Raw genomic sequence first — 16618 nt, 5'->3', positions numbered from 1 at the left:
CGGTTTCTAAAATTTATAGATTTAATAACAGAAGTAACAAAGCAGAATGACACGTCTAATGATAAAAACTTTAGTATCACTGTAAGACAATTGCATTCTGTAAATCCGCCTACAGAAGGAATTCGAGCTATGTAGGAAACACATCGCGCGTGAAATGCAACCCGCTGATAGTGTCCCTTGGAAAAAAGAAACTGCCAGAGAAATATTCGTCCAATGTGAGTACAATAGACGAAAAAAAAGAAGGTTCGTGCACAGAGAACAATGGCAAGTTACGCGACTCAAGAATGCGAAGACTTGAAAAGAGTGGTCACACAGATATCTGCGTTTAATTTCGTTTGAACCGAAGAATTCGTTTGTCCACATTCCTTGCGGTGCGTCAATAACGCGAACGTAATGTCAAGTATACATTGTAATTTGTATCTTTTGTGAAAATCTTCAATGAATCAAATTTAATATTTTCATATTTTTCGTTAAATTGACAATGTAATTTATTCCACTGAAATCGTAGCAAAATGATGAAAATCTAGCCTACTTTATCCAATATGTAGGTCCAGGTGAATGCTTATACCATAGTCCACATAAAGACGTCGCGATATATAACGTCAGCACAGAAAACGGGGATTGTATAAGAGACCATTGGGAGTCAGAGAACGGCTGCGACCAGGTATCCTCATTACGTATTTCATGCGATCAAAAAAAAAAAAAAAGAATCGACAACTTGGCTTTAATTTTAAAAATTCGACGATGGATGCTACTCTATTCTTTGTTATTTATTTTTTACTAGTTAAAATTATGTTTTTGCTACTCGACTGTACATTGGAGCTAGTATATTTCTTCTTATAACTCAGTGTTTATGAAATAAGGTGTACAATAAGAAAAAAAGATTTTTTCGACTCTACATCCTCGGTGACTCGATCGACGCAAATTGCTTCAAATATCGTTTCGCACATGTCGTATTGAAAAATCAAATTAGATATATGTGCGAGAAAGTGATTCAGCCTCATCTGGCCTGTTCACCCGCGCTTTGATCGGGCGTAAATCTCCCAAATGTACTATTATGTTATCAGTCCTCTTGTTCAGTCCTCTTGCAGTAAGAAAATATCTTCTTATATAACAAAAAGAAATACTTCTATAATAAGAGAAAATTTGTACTCCGGATTACTTTTAGAAGAATGCTCTTAAACTTTTTTCCGCGTACTTTACATGGTATTCAGATTTACATAAATTATTAGGAAGTCATTTTTGTAGATAAATGCAGAAATTTATTGTTTAAGTATTCAACTCATGCTGTGCTATTTGAAGTTATTGGACAAGTAAATTAAAAATGCATCAAATTGGAACTAAATATCTCGTTAAATTATTAATATTACGCGCAACTTTGAGCGAACGTTAATATTGCATAACAAAAGCATTAATAGACTGTATTCTATTCACTTCAATAATGCAAAGAAAAAGTATCGCGACAATCATAACGGATTCCCGAGCAATAGAAACGTTAACAAGCTTGCGCGGAAAGAAGAGAGAAAGAAAGAGAGGCTCGCTTTCTCGGAGATTATCTTGGCTAAATGAAAACACTTCCGCTCAATACTATGTTTTTTCGTTATTCTATTGGTACCAGAATTGACTTTTTTGAATATGTATTTACAATTGAAAGTTGCCTAATCTGTTTATCTAATAAATCGTCGCTAGTATAAATTAGCTGGAATCGAAAGCTCTTACAAATCTTTCTACGCAAGCTCCCTCAGAAGGACTCATCGATGAGTTAAGCAAACGTGTCGTTGAGCGGTCAAATGTCCAGGAAGGCAAGTGCTCTGTACGTACATATATCCTCGAGAGTGCTCAAGGGCGCGTCATCCTCTTCACACGCTTGACTGTTTTGACAGAAGACTCTCAAAAAAACATCAGGACACTTAGAGATATGCTGGCCTACCACCCCTTTAGTTCGAGGACCCTAACCCTTCCCCCCTCCCTCCCCCTTCACCTTCGATCTTGAGGTTTCTCTGCTACTTACGACGAAGGTAATGGTTTTGCCGTTACAACTTCTTAGCTCCTTACCTTCCTGCTGCTGTTGCTGCGCCTTTCATAGGATAAACCCGTCAACTGGGTGACGTGATCTGCGAGTGGCTCTTGACGTCTACCCGCTTCTCTCTCTCTCTCTCTCTCTCTCTATCTCCCTCTCCCCCTCTCTTTCGCTCTCTCTTCGCCTTGAGGAATTTCCGACGTTAAACATCTTACTCATACGTATATAGTATACAGATGCTATACAACGGGAGACCCGCCTCCAGATTGTCGTTGCTGACGATATGGTTGCATCTTCATAGGTTTTTTATAGAGATATTTTCAGTGAAAAGATTTACTTATTCGAAGGATTTTCATGAGCATTGCATGTAAAATACGAACTCATTAATGTTCTCGAATTTTAAAAAAGCATACTAGTTGCAATTTACAGAGATTTTAAATACATATCTCAGGAATAAATCAGTAAAATCAAATGAGAATCCTGTCAATTTGTTAGAGGAATGCTGATTTCGATTGAGTATTAAAGTTCTTAATTATTCGTAAAAGTTGCTAAAAAGTTGTGCAAAGTTGAGAAAATGAATTTGAAAATAAAAGGCTCCTCAAAGATGGAATGACTTCTAGTCGGCGAATCAAGCGTACGTTACATTTTCTGACAAAGATTGAAATTGTGCTTGATAACTCGTTATCGGTATTAATTTCAGTATTCAGAGAGAAATAAAAATGTGTTTTTCGTTTTTGCAATGGTATGAAGCTATTCTCTATATGAAAAAGCTTTGGATAATTTATCCCAGGTAAAACAGAAGTAAAAATGATTTGCTCGAGAGAGAAATAAGTTTTATTTATAAAATTGAATGTCCGCAATGAAATGCCGTTCGTGCCGTAGCCGCTTCTCGTTATTTTAGCCGAGCTGTATAATTGTTGACTCCTACTTTGCGAATAAATTAAACTGCTTCAACTCTCGATCCGATAAAAGAGCATTTTATTTTGGCTCGAAAAAAGATGGGATCGAAGACTCGTCAAGCGATCCGCTTTTATTACTCGAATATCCGTCGGTGAACTCTCTGGAGATAGAAGGAGAGAAAAGTCCTGGAAATATTTTCAAGTTGAAAACTAGGAAAAACGAAGCTTGATGATCATGACTTTAATCTTGACTATGTGGCATGGCGTGGATGCATCAGGCTGGCGGTGAATGTCCTAGTCTGGCAATAACTCGGAGTAGCCTGGTGCATTATTACGAGGACGTGTTATTGCCATTACCTTTTAATGTCGTATGCAGCACCGCGGAGGACTTTGTTACGGGCGAGCGACCATAAAAACCTCGCGGTGAAAAGTATGCATTCGTGTGTATGTATCGAGCTAGCATCATATAAGAGCGTGTTCATGCTACGCTCGTATAATCCTTGGCGTTGGAGTGAGAACGAGACAGAAAGAAAGAGAGAAACTATAACTCGATGCCATAGCTCGCTTTATATATAACGCGCATATGTCATAAGTCATTTTCTATTCTCTTTCTTTTGCAGATCCCAATTTCAAGGAGCCAATTACGAATGTGACGGCGCCCGTCGGCAGGGAAGCCATTCTCGCCTGCACTGTGCAAGATCTTGCCAGCTTCAAGGTAAGGATTCGCACTCATGCTGCTCTGACGCATTATACTTTCAAATCGCGCTCTCGTTTGCCACTGTTTTTTACCGCTGAATTTATTCCTTTTTCCTCTCTGTTCTCTTTTTACGATTCGAGGATCTCATGTCATTGTTATTGAGCCACATGTAATGTCTGAAGGGATCGTTTTGTATGAATCTTGTCTGTGATTATTTCATGATTTATCAATTATTATCTTGAAAAATTGCAATCTCGCGTCATTCAATTTTCTCGTTATGCACGAGACTCGTGATATTTGTATAAGCAAAATATACGAATAGATTCTTTAAGATTTTTTCATGCAAATATCACTGTAATAATAAATCGAGTAGCATCTAAAATATATCAAAGTTTTAGTCTGACCAAACTCTACTTTGTCAATTTACTTTCATGCCAAAGTGTTAAGTTAAACTCTGTATGAGTTATGCTATTTTGCTTCGAGGCCCTAGAACTAGACTTTTTCGAAAAATAAAGAAAGCTCACAGAGTTTCTCCGTTAATTCGTCAAAGTTCTGTTTTTTGAGAGAATAAATTAATGATTAGGAAACGTCTGTCTCTTTAAAGCAACCTCAGCGCCTGAATAAAGCAGCATGGAATCTAGTCTTAATTGTTTCTTTATTCTGTTCGCTTTTAGATAGGCAGAAGCACCTTTTGACAAGAAAACAGTTTGAAGCGAGATAATTCTCGATTACTGTAATTTCATTTGACATTTCTTTAATTAATAGCCGTATTGTCAAAGCGATGCAGCATCTAGCTAGCATTCTCTTGTCGAATACTTGAAAAGCTATACATTGTGTTTCGATCGCTCTTCTACAACGATTCTACTTGTCAAATGCTTCGCTAATACTTTGTAGCTATACTAATGGCTCTCGCCTTTTCTTAATCTAAAGGGATAGTCAGAGAGAATATTGACAATTCAGTTACTAATTATACGGCATTTCTATTATAGATTTTTTTTCATCTACTTTCCAGTAAGATAAATGGATATTTGCACAGTAAATGGATGGTCGGATTAATCTCGGCTGCAGATATAAGAATTTCCTTTTTTTAAATACTTCAACGTTAACTCGAACGTTTCAGTTTACTCAGACTAACTTATTATTCTTCTTACTGATTCTGTGACAATAATTAATTAAATAGTTTCCTAGCTGGGACGGTAAGATATTTGCGTAGATAAGCGCGGTTCCTTTTAATCCGTATCAATAAAAAAGTGACTAATTCGCATGTTAAATTGCCGAATATTTAAATCAAGCTCAACCGCGAAAAATATGCAGCCATGAACGTACGCAAAAATATAACCAAGTCATTAATTAAGTATTCCGAGCGAAACGATAAAGCAGAACGAAATTTATTCTTAAAAGCTTTTTCGGAGGGATATCCATAATAGGCGGATGATTTAGCGTCCTTGGGAGGGAAAAAGTATAACCCATACTACAAATATTCCCCAAGCGAGAGAGCAAGAGAGAAGTGCCTCGCTCTGCCTGCTGGAATTTTGTGAATCGGAGCCCATAAAGCCCGTCGCACAGAGCGACGAAGGGAGAGCCGCTGCCGAGCGCGATTGTGCAGAAATGAATTGTTGTTTGCCTGGCGGCTCATGCAGAAATATATATACGGTAATGCGGTCGGAACGTGCCGCTGCCTCCTCTGTGCGGGTTTCAATTTCAACGATTTCTATTCGGCGAACGCGCGCGCACCACGGACATGCTATATACGATCTGCACCACACTCCTCTGTACGTGCATATACATATAGATACTTGCACCACGGAACGAGAGGGAGGGGGGGAGTGAGTGAGAGATTCAACCCGAGAGGCAAATACCAGTTTCTTTAAGGTCGCCTGCACCTGTATGTTTTCATTATGCCAGCCCGTACGTTTTTTCTTGATGAAAATTTAATGCAACTATACGGGGCGTTACGAGCTGAATTAGCATTTATGTGGCTCGTTTTTTTTGTTTTCTTTTTCCGTGAGCTATTATTTAAATTAGCCGCGCTTTGTTTGTCTTCGATATTTCGAATAATAATAGTAGTACGACGCTTGAATAATTACATTCAGCGTTTACGGATGTTTAATCGGTTGTGTAAATGCGTGAATTTACGACGATGCGAATCATCAGACTCGAAGTTAATTAAGTATATATTGATAAAATTATACACGGCGAATTCGGTCTCCATGAGCAATCAAGACGTTAATTGCAGCTACTCGTTATACACGTTTGCGCAAATTAAATCTTTTTATTATTTTTTTTCTACAGACGCGTTTTTGATCAGTAGTTACGTTACACTTGAATTTATTAATGCGAAATTTCATGCTCGTTAATTTTATTAATGTTAACATGATGCACATATAAACGCTACGTGAAAATTACGATTGATGTTTTTTATTCGAATATTGACAACGTGCTAATAAATCACAAGACAAACTCCAGCAGTACCAAGGCCAAAGAATTGCATCTGAAACTTACGGTTCAGCATCGAAAAGCTCTCGACAGAGCGCAGCGGCAGCAACGGAATATCGGAGAACACTCGCGTATGAATTTCAAATGTCCCGGTCAGTGGTGCTGCTGTTGGAATAATCGGGTCATTTACAAGCCTGCGCATGCGAATGACGGATAAAGACACAATCTCTTTGGTTCTCCCTCTCTTTCTTGCGTGCTTGATTTTCATCATTGTTGTTCATTTTCGTCCTTCCCCAAGCACACCGATTACACCGTCTATTTTTCATGGCGAGTAGCGAAGAGAGAGACTGAGGCAGTCGATCCGCTAGCTTGTTACTGGGTAATTGGTTTTTGTTTCGAGGCGCGAATAATGTGTTTACGAAATTAGCGTAATTCGCGAGATGCTGTTAACTGCGAGCGCCGAGGTATTTTCGTGGAATACTTCATGATGTTGCATTTGTGATTTGAACGGATTACAACGAGACGTAATTACAAACGGCAATGTTCTTGTTCGTTCAGTTATCGGAAATACAATATTTCGCCTTAGCTGATATATACGAAACGATGTTTATAAGCGAAGGAAAACTAAAGAATTGGGAGCGAATCAATTCGTCCTCGCACGACTGCGAGATCCATAAAGCCGGAAAAGAGTCGCTTTAGCGCACGCGAGGACGATATTAACGGCGTTGGACTTGCATCCTACACAAGTTCGTTACTACTGGAGCTAAGGAGTTAATGGCTTCCGCGAGCGAGCAAGTGAGCGCGTTGGGCGCATTTTACGACAAGACTATGACAGTGCGACTATGCCGTAAAGGTGTTGCTCGCTCTCGCAGTTTGAATTTTAATTGTGCCGTTTTAATTTTATCGCGCGCGCGCGCGCGCGCGCACGAGTGTATAAACCGTCCTATGACGCTTCACGCTTTCTCTTTCTCTCTTACTCTCCTAGACTACGTTATATGCTGTAAAATACTTATGATATTTTCTATTTTGACGATCTCGTAACTCATGGAACGTTAAGAGCTGTTTTTATGCACTCCCGAGGATTATTCTTCCAGCGATGCTTAAAAATTCTCTCGGAAAACGTCGTTGTCGTAGTCGTTTAACGCGCCCATTCAACTGTCAGATAAATTTCATGGTCATTAGAATGTGGTCTGCTGCATAATGCGCTCTAAATTGCCGCGTGGATAATTGATATTAATTACTATGATAAATGAAATTTCGCATTCGTCGCGTCGAAGAGAGGCGCATTATGAAAATAATACTAATGAAGAGGAGAAGGAAAAATAAATCGGATCATCGTCAACGAAAAATGCATGCAGCTTAGTCTAGTCTAGATGAGAATATAATAAGAAATAATGGATCTTCGCACTTAGCCTTTAATCAGTCTTTGGCGACATGGGTGTGATTAATCTGAGTAATTTGAAAGATAACACGATCAGCCACTTCATGCATAAAAATCATAATATTTCTCATGTGGTGGGGTGATTTCTATAATTTTTTGCTCAAACTTCTAGTTCAATATTGAATATGATGGAATACTCAATTAATTAAACCGCGTTAGTGCATCCCTGATAAAGCAAAACAGCAACTCGCCAAAGTCCTTTGAGTGAAAGTAAACATCGGTAATTAAACGCATTTCACATCAATGAATGAGTCTCGTTTTACAGACTTTACAATGTTAAAAAAGAAGGACAGAGAGAGAGAGAGAGAGAGAGAGAGAGAGAGAGAGAGAGAGAGAGAGATACAGAGATACAGAGAGAGGAAGGGAGCAACTTGGTTGGAAAAAAAATATCAAAAACTTTGATGATAAATACGCGCGTACAAGAGGCGAAAAAAAGATGTTCTCTCTCAATTCCACATTTTAATAAAGCCTGAAAAGAGAGAGTCAAATGAAATATCATTTTTTTTTTCACGGAACACACGAGGCGGTACGGAACATGAAAAGCCCGTGGCCCCGTAAAATAGTGCCAAATCGGCAGAACTGAAAGTTCCGTCGCTGCACATTCATCCTTAGCTCTACAGTTCAAGTGGCTCGTGAAACTCTCTCTCTCTCTCTCTCTCTCTCTCTCTCTCTCTCTTCTCTCTAATGCGAAAAGAATATTAATTACGAGTGGGCGCTAAATGAAAGTTTTCGAGGGCGCCGCTCGCGTGAACTATTACATTTGATAACCCAGAGCGAATGAATGGACTGGCCGCGCGAGTACGAGTGTTTGTCGCGCTTCCGACTGTATGATAACCCAAGTATTTACGGCGAGAGCGAAAATCCACGTAATTTACAGTAGCCTCTCGGCGCCTCTCCATCCTCTCCCTTCCTCCGTTCTTTTTTCCCGCTCTTCCGCACCAAGCTGCGAACTGAATCCGCTTCGTGGACTCGAAAATTAAGCGTTTTTGTGCTCTTTACCGGCGAGAGAGAGGGAGAGAGAGAGGATTCGAGATAAAACTTTTTCAAACAGGATTAGAGTGAAAACGCAAGCGACCGGTCGCCCCCGAGTCAATTAAGCTTGGAACAGGCAGGAAAATCATTATAGCGACTCAGCGCCGTTTAATGCCTCTTTTCACTTTCTACAAAGAGTGACTCGAGCGCGTAATTGAAGAGAGATTCGCTTGTCCATTGGCATTCAATAGATCGCTATTGGCTTCAAAAAGCTCTCGCTTCTTTTTTTTTTCGATCGCTTACAAAAACATCAGCCTTTTTCTCCCAATTTTTCAATTATCTTGGATGCTGATCAAAGTCTTAAAATTCTGCATTGGAAATTGTTGGGGGGAGTTATCGATGCGAAAATTATTATTGAAGGCAGCCAAATACTATCGAAAATATCTCGTGCTATTTGCAACATAGTTCTATTTCGCGGGCATGTTAATTGAAATATTTATTGTTTCCAGACGAAACACAGGAATTTTCACTATGTCATGTTCACTCGTACGTCTAACAACCGTAACGCATATCTATTAAATTTTTCTGATTATCTATTAATTTAACGAATATTAAATTATTTCAAACTATTCCAACAATTTATCAGTAAAGAAGCTTGGTATAAAGTGGCAATTAAATTTATAGGAAAATGAATTATCTGCTTATTCGAGAGAAATTTTATGTTATACGTCTGACCTAACAAAAATTTGTACCACTGAGCGCGTCAGAACTATTTTTTGTTTTGGAAATACAGATGCATAATTATTCGTTCGACAACTGCAATGTAGAAATGTTAAAGTGTAATTTATTTGAGAAATCGATATAACATTTTGATTGAAGGTATCACGACATTTGAACAGGGTAATTCTCGCTTCTCGAGAGCGCGTAAGCGTTTCACTTAACCCGTCGTATCTTGACCCCACGCTACTCAAGATTAAGGGGCTAGGTGGTGGAGAGGAGTAGGATAGGTAGAGGGAATGGATAGAACGAGCAGGACGCGTACAAGCCGCGCGCTTGTCGATGGGGATATTGCCAGTCAGAGGGATTACCGTACGCCTGCCACACTAAAGACATCCGGACATCAGATGGCTTATTGTTAGTGCGAGAGCACGGCGCACGCTGCGCGTTCTGCTGTTACTATTATCACTGAGCTTCCGCCATCCGATAATGATGGCGCTGACGATGATGATCAGCACGATCCTTATGAATTTCTTAGCAGCGCGCATCCAAGTTATATTTAATCCAACTCTCGAGCGTACACGCGCGCTGCTAGTCCGTTTGCGCACCTACTTGCCTATGGTTACTCCATACAGGATGATTAACTTGGCCTCAAGTCATTTTCCACCCTAGAACACGTTTAAATGTGTATGTGCGTGTATACACTCACACTTGTACGCATATATATCGTTTTGTTGCGCGCGAGCGTCCGCTGACCTAATTCACGATTTTTTTCACCGCGTTGATTGATCGCCAGCACTTTTGTGTCGCAGAAGCTTTTTTCCAAATCCTGCATCGTTCGGATAAAAGGCACACGTCCGATGCCCTCTTTCGACTATCTAAAGTGAAGCTCTATTTTTTTCGTTTCGTTTTGTTTTATCAACAGTATTGTTACGATCTTTTCTTTCTGTTGTAACGGATATATACGGCAGATCTATTCGGTGCTTAATGTGTCTTTGATACTGATTTTTATTTAATGAGATGATTTGTGCACAAAATTATTTATGTAATAAATAGGATGTCTACTGGAAAAAATTTTCGAGTGTAAAGTATGTGTAACGCGAGAAAAATCTAGTTGAAGGATACTCGAATTAAAAATATCCTTGTATTCAAAATTTTACGGTAAAATATTCAAGTTACAAGTATCAACAGTATTTACTTTCTATAAACGATCTTCAACTGAGAACAAATGTCAACTTTTTCAAGTAATATGTTTCTCGCATCTTTGTAAATGTTTTCTCTTAAAAAATCTCTACGGAGAAACGTTGTATGTGACAAAAAAGGAGAGAAAATAAAGAAACTTTTTTTATTAAAAAAAAATCTAGAAAAAGGAGATTGTTGCTCACACAACGCGGACGACCTAATTGAAACGAGCACGCTTGGCATCAAGTTGCTCCTCTCGACGCAATAGAAAATGACAAACGACAAGCAAGTGTACATTATATTCCTTCAACAAAGTATATAGACAACGTAATGAATTCGTCGCGGTGTTCGTCTTAGAGCGAAAACGAGGAAATTCGAGCGGTATACTGACGAAATAGTTAGCGTGCAATTAGCAGGGGCCAAGTGGTAACGCGGAAGTGTCTGATGGTATTGAGAGAGAAAGAGAGGAAAAGAGCCAGTCGGAATTATTTTGCACTAAGGTTAGTTCAAATGAGAACGCCTGGGCTATGAGATTACTCTCAGTTGCATATAAAGCAATTTAATAAGTAAGTTTTACTGTCGTGAAATTGTAAGATTACCGTGGTAATACATTTTCCGTTATCTTGAGAGCTGAGACTTATAACAGTCAATTGAAAAGCCTGGAAATGAAAATTTATTTTTAGTTTATATCGACTGGCAATGAGAAAAGATATTTTATCTATAATGCGTAGATTTATTACGCGTTCTGTATTTGAAAAATAAAAAGAACTTTTATAAATCAGTTGAGCAAAGTCAACAATGACTGAGCTTTGTTGCTCATAAATTGTACAAATAGGAAATGTTAATTTTAGTCTTTTATTATCGGAATAAAAATTGTGACGTAAAGTACTATTGAATTAGATATACTCTGAATAAAGTCAGAGTATAATCTAATACGAAATGTTAATACACTGGCGGAAAATTAAATTATTTTAAAATAGAGATTTATGCCGTCGTCTCGCCTCTCATTGTCAGGCATTTGGCTCGTGCGTCGAAAGTCGAACTCTCTGCCACTCAGGACGCGTTTCAATTACTTCATTTATTTCTTGAAATGGCACACGTTATCGTGCCACGGATGACGAAGAGCCATTTTCTACTTTAATTCACGCCGTAAGTTGGCTCGCACCGAGCAGAATAAATTTACGAGCCGCGCAATTTGCATGTGCTCCTTGTAAAATCGGCCCTTTATGAACGCGTATATATCGCCGACTCGCCGCCGCATGCTGCGAAGCAACTGCGCGATGAGCGGCGACTTTCACGCTAGTCTAGAAAGAGTCGGCACACGCGACCACGATATAGCTATGAATGGGCACGTGACATGAGAACGAAAAAATTCACTACCCTTTGCGTATAGATATACACGTACATGTAGTCGCTTCTTTCAAAACAGTATTCGTATATATATACTTACATAAAAAATAATTAAAAATCTCTATGTGGAATTATATCCAATCTTTTATATTCATTTCTAATCAGATTACATTTGAAGCGATGAATATTATTTTAGTCTGTTATGAATTTCATTTGAAGAAGTATTGATCTCAGTACTAATCAAATAAAAATTTCTTCCCCTTCTGATCTTTACGATTCGATTAATTGATAATAAAGGTTGATAATAAACGTTAAGCGAATAACATTATTGTCGAGCAAATTGAAAAGTCGTTATTTCATACGCAAAGACAAACATATAATATGAAACAGTACACATTGTGAACTGTACGTCGTCAGAATGTAATATTCGCTTGACTTTTAGACCTTTAAAAAGGTGATACGAAATATGATCCGAACGTTGCCCAATTTTTCAAATTAATTGTCAATTAATTTTTATTTCATTACCCCAAAAGCTCCTTCAAATTGAAACAAGATTGTAAACCGCTTGGAATATAGCATTATCAAACATTGTTGTGAATTCAATTTATTTATCAACTAATTCTCGATCGCGATTACACGTGGCGTTATACTTTTAAATTTTTAATTTAAATATTTATCTTGTTATTACGATATAACGTGCGTGTGCATAAAATATATAAGTTAGCATTGTAGTTCCTAATTTGGCCGTTCTTACTTGGTGTTTTTAAGTTTCGAACGTACTCGTCCGAATATATTCAATAGCAACTTGATAACATCTTATAGATATAAACATCAATTCGCCATATCTTGTACACAAAACAAGCTCCTACGAAGCATAAACAGTCTCAACGTACAGCGAATATTATTTCGCTTGCGTAATTCCAAAGCTGATAAGGTTGTATACTAATGCACCGGCGATGCGCATCACAGACGCATTAAACGTCAAGCGTACACTGCATTCGAGACCATTTAATGTGTAGCTTTGACTTGACTTGCATTAAAGCGCGTAGCTCGAAAACAATGATTATGGTACAGCAAGAGATTCTGCATGTGTTTGTTTTTGAGCATTGCACTCGTAATGCGCCCTTGAAGCTCTTGTGCACCAGGCGTTCTTCGTGCCAACCTCGTTACTTCGGCAGGGTCTTCAAAAGATCGCTTGAACAAATATGCCATATTTTCTATGCTCTGAACTTCCGTCAGCGTTTATTATAATACACATTGTTTCCGAGATGGTACGTTCAAGTTGATTCCGTTTATAAATATGGCGTACGAATATATCTTCTAATTTAAAGTCAGATTGAAACAAAATTACCGTTGTTTCGATAAAACTTCAATAATTAAATAAAAATATCTGCTTCCTCGCCGTGACTCGTTTTTCATGAAATAACCGCAAGCTCCAGATTGGCGGCTTAAGGAAGTACATATAGCATGCAAAACTTGTCTCGTTTGTACTCTCGTATAAACGACTCTTTGTGCTACACGAGAACGAAAAAGAAAGCTCTCTATTGCGCTTTGCAACTCCCATTCATTGGCAGCTGTACGAAGGCTGTGTAGAACTCGTTCTGCCTTCTTATTCAAGAAACTCATCCGCGTTAGAATGTAATGATACTAATTATTTCTCAACTTTATTCATTAAATTAAACAAAACAGCCCTTTTTGAGACTGATTTTCTCTAGTTGCAGCGAGAAAATTGCTTTTTTTTTTCTCAAAACTCACATTATTCGCAGACTTTTAAAACATGATAATTTCATCTTCATTATGAATTCCGTGCAAATTCAATTATAATATCTGAATGTGGCAATAGACGTACCGATTTCGTATACAAATCCCTGGCTGTATAATAAATTTTTCGTAACTTCAGGAAATTAAAATGAACGGAATTGTCGCCAGCTGATAAATAACGTAAGACTGTCGACGATAAAAGATGAAATAACGCCTGAACTAAAGAAGAGAATAAAAATAAGTTCTCGAGTAATCAATGGTACGCGTGTGTGGTTGCAGGTCGCCTGGCTGCGCGTCGACACGCAAACGATACTGACGATAGCGAGTCACGTGATAACGAAAAACCACCGGATAGGCGTGAGCCATAGCGAGCACCGCACCTGGTTCCTGCACATAAAGGAGGTGAAGGAGACCGATCGTGGCTGGTACATGTGTCAGATCAACACCGACCCGATGAAGAGCCAAATCGGTTACCTCGATGTCGTCGGTAAGTTCATCTATATATACATAGTATTTGCGTGTTGAAGCTACAGGTCGACGACATTGTCCCTCTTGCTCTCTGAGCTCTCGTCTAAGTTTCATCAGCTCTTTGAATAATCATTTGGCAGCGAGCGCGAAGCTCGCGCTTGTCGAGCTACTCTATTCCCAATGGCTGTACGCTGCCGCTGCTTTCATTATACTGAATAAGATATCGAGCTCAAAGTGAAACTTTGGTTATTAGTTTTCGTTCTTGGATATTATTTCCGAGAAAGTTGACTCCGACACAATTAACTTCAGGATAAGCTGCCGTTTCTCGTTGTATCGAAATTTTACGGGTCAGCCACGCTATTTTTATCAAATATCGAAATCCAATTGAAGTTCCTTTTCGCAGGCCCAAAAAGGCTTTTTACGCGAAAGACATTTTCCCATCAAATTTAATCGAGATTTTGCGAACTGATCTCAGAGTTGAAAATCACCTGTACATTCGACACACCCAGAAAAGCAAACTATTCGCTCGCTCGACCCTATAAAAATGAAGCTGAAAGACTCAATCTCCCGTGCGTTGCATGCATGAAAATCTCGGTGGATAGAGTGCAATAGCACAAACGTCAAAGCTGACCTTCGCCTCTTTACGGATTTCCTCTCATGCGCGCATGCGAGAGAACGTGAGAGCGAGAAAGCAAACGGGAGAAAACGATCTCACGAGGGAGATGAAGTTTCCTTAAAGGCAAGTCGAGAGCAGTTGCGTTATACGTCGACGGCGCGCATAATCTCGCGGGATTGAATCGCTAACAGACGTAAGCTGTAATGGGATGTCCGTTCGATGAATGGGATCAAAGCTTGGAATCATCTCGTGAATTGTAATTCCTTTGCATCCGGATGTACGTCTAGATGAGTTTGTACCCTCTCGATATCTTAAGACTCTCTATTTCTACATATGCTTGCCTGATCACGAGTAATCAAGCTGACATCATCGATGTTTTTTCAATCTCTTCAATAATTAAACTTTAGACAAAGAATACCACATTACGGACATTAATTTCTTATAGCTTAAAATATATTTAACTTGCAAGCTCTGCGGTCCAAAATTGTCGATGATTTCAGTGCAGGCACCAGTTTCAGGCAGCAAAAAATAACTTTAGTTATAAAAGACAAAAGTATACCATTTACTCGCTGCATATAGTTTCATCGATTTGAAACTTATTCGTCAAATGGCAGCCGCAAAAGCATAATTAATGTTTGACTTTAGAGCACTAAAAGCTTTCCAGAATATAATTAACTCAGTGCATTGGCAAACAATTTTTTGTTTTTCTTTTTTAATCACTCGATGTTCGCTATCTCGCACTCGAGACACCAGCGCTTCACCCATTAGTGCCTTATTTATTCGGCTCACAATAAGTTAGGGGGATAGACTTTCGAGTTAATGCTCCTCGTTAATTGAATCGGCGAGTTTCGAGCACCACGACCTCACGTACACATACTCACCTACATCTGTGTATATACACTTATGTACATGCGCATACGCTGGTAATCGCTAGTGTATAGCAGAGCGTATCTCGCAATTAGACGATCAAACAGACAACGAGTTGCTTTTTCGAGTATAAATTTTTTTTGTAAGGTATCAATTAGTATTGTATAGTCAGACGATGTTGACCCGAACCAGAGTGAGTGAGAGAGAGAGAGAGAGAGAGGGAGACAGAGCTACCAAACTATCGACAAACTTAGCAAGTGGCCTTAGCAAAGCGGCACTTCTCCAAGAACCGAGTCAGTTGTGGAAGTACCGACTTCCACGCTCTCTCTCTCTCTCTCTTTCTCTCTCTCTCTCTCGGTGTATTAATGCTCGAATGCACGCCGAAGTAGATTACGATTACGTGGGTGTTGGTGATAAAGAAACTTGCGGATCCACTATGGCCTACAGCGAGTAGCGATGAATGTTTGAAATTTTCGCAAATCGCATTCTCCTGCTATACAATTGCTCTTCCACGCAACGGCTGTCCATAACAAAGTCTGCTCGAGCTTAACTTGCGCGCTCTAGTTTTGATGTCAGTTGCTGCGTGTGTATGTATATCCGTTTCTCGCGGGCGTACGAACGAATGGTAATAAAGTCGTATTTTGCTTCGAGCTTCACGTCCCTTTTGATAGCGCAAACTCTCATCCACGTATTAATATGACTTTCGAGTGTTTTGATACTGAGATTCGGAGAGAATGCGTGTATTCGAGCGAGTTTCTCATCAGTCGCTCAAAGATAACAGGCTGCAAGGCGAAAACAGACTGAGAGCTGCTGCTAGTTAACTCTTGTCTAATTTAGTTCACGCGAAGGTTTCGCGACGTCGACGACGACGACTACGCGCGAGAGCTAAACAATGAAAATCATGGAAGAGATATCAGCGCGTACTACTCGTGCGAAGGCAAACAATAGGTCGTCGAGGTTGTTAGCTTGCCGGCTGAATTAGTCTGGCATTTCATGATATTAGAAGGGAAGAAGAGCTAATGGCACACGCCTAGCGCCATACCAACAGAAGCGAGAAAGAGGTTAGCAGTGAGAGAAAGCTTGCAGCCACCACTGCCGTCTACAGTAATGAATAACGCGCGAAAGCTCGGAGCAACTGCTAGACATTCCGTGGGCAGGGCTTAAGTGGATGTACTTTGGTTTTGCCCGGGAC

General features: G+C 39.3%; 1 protein-coding gene across 1 annotated transcript in view; it reads left to right on the top strand.

Moving 5' to 3' along the window:
* Window positions 1-16618, top strand: part of LOC131675721 (neurotrimin-like) — a 117505-nt gene that overhangs the window by 75609 nt on the left and 25278 nt on the right. Inside the window, exons 2-3 of the mRNA XM_058954829.1 lie at window positions 3540-3634; window positions 13755-13962. Coding sequence (XP_058810812.1) covers window positions 3540-3634; window positions 13755-13962 — 303 coding nt within the window. The remainder of the gene's footprint in view (window positions 1-3539; window positions 3635-13754; window positions 13963-16618) is intronic.

This window comes from Phymastichus coffea, unplaced genomic scaffold (genome assembly GCF_024137745.1).
Source record: "Phymastichus coffea isolate CEN01 unplaced genomic scaffold, Cenicafe_Pcof_1.1 PCOF00028, whole genome shotgun sequence".
NCBI classification, from domain to species: Eukaryota; Metazoa; Arthropoda; class Insecta; order Hymenoptera; family Eulophidae; genus Phymastichus; species Phymastichus coffea.
Note: the sequence above shows the minus strand (reverse complement) of the source record. Positions and strands in the feature narration are given on the sequence as shown.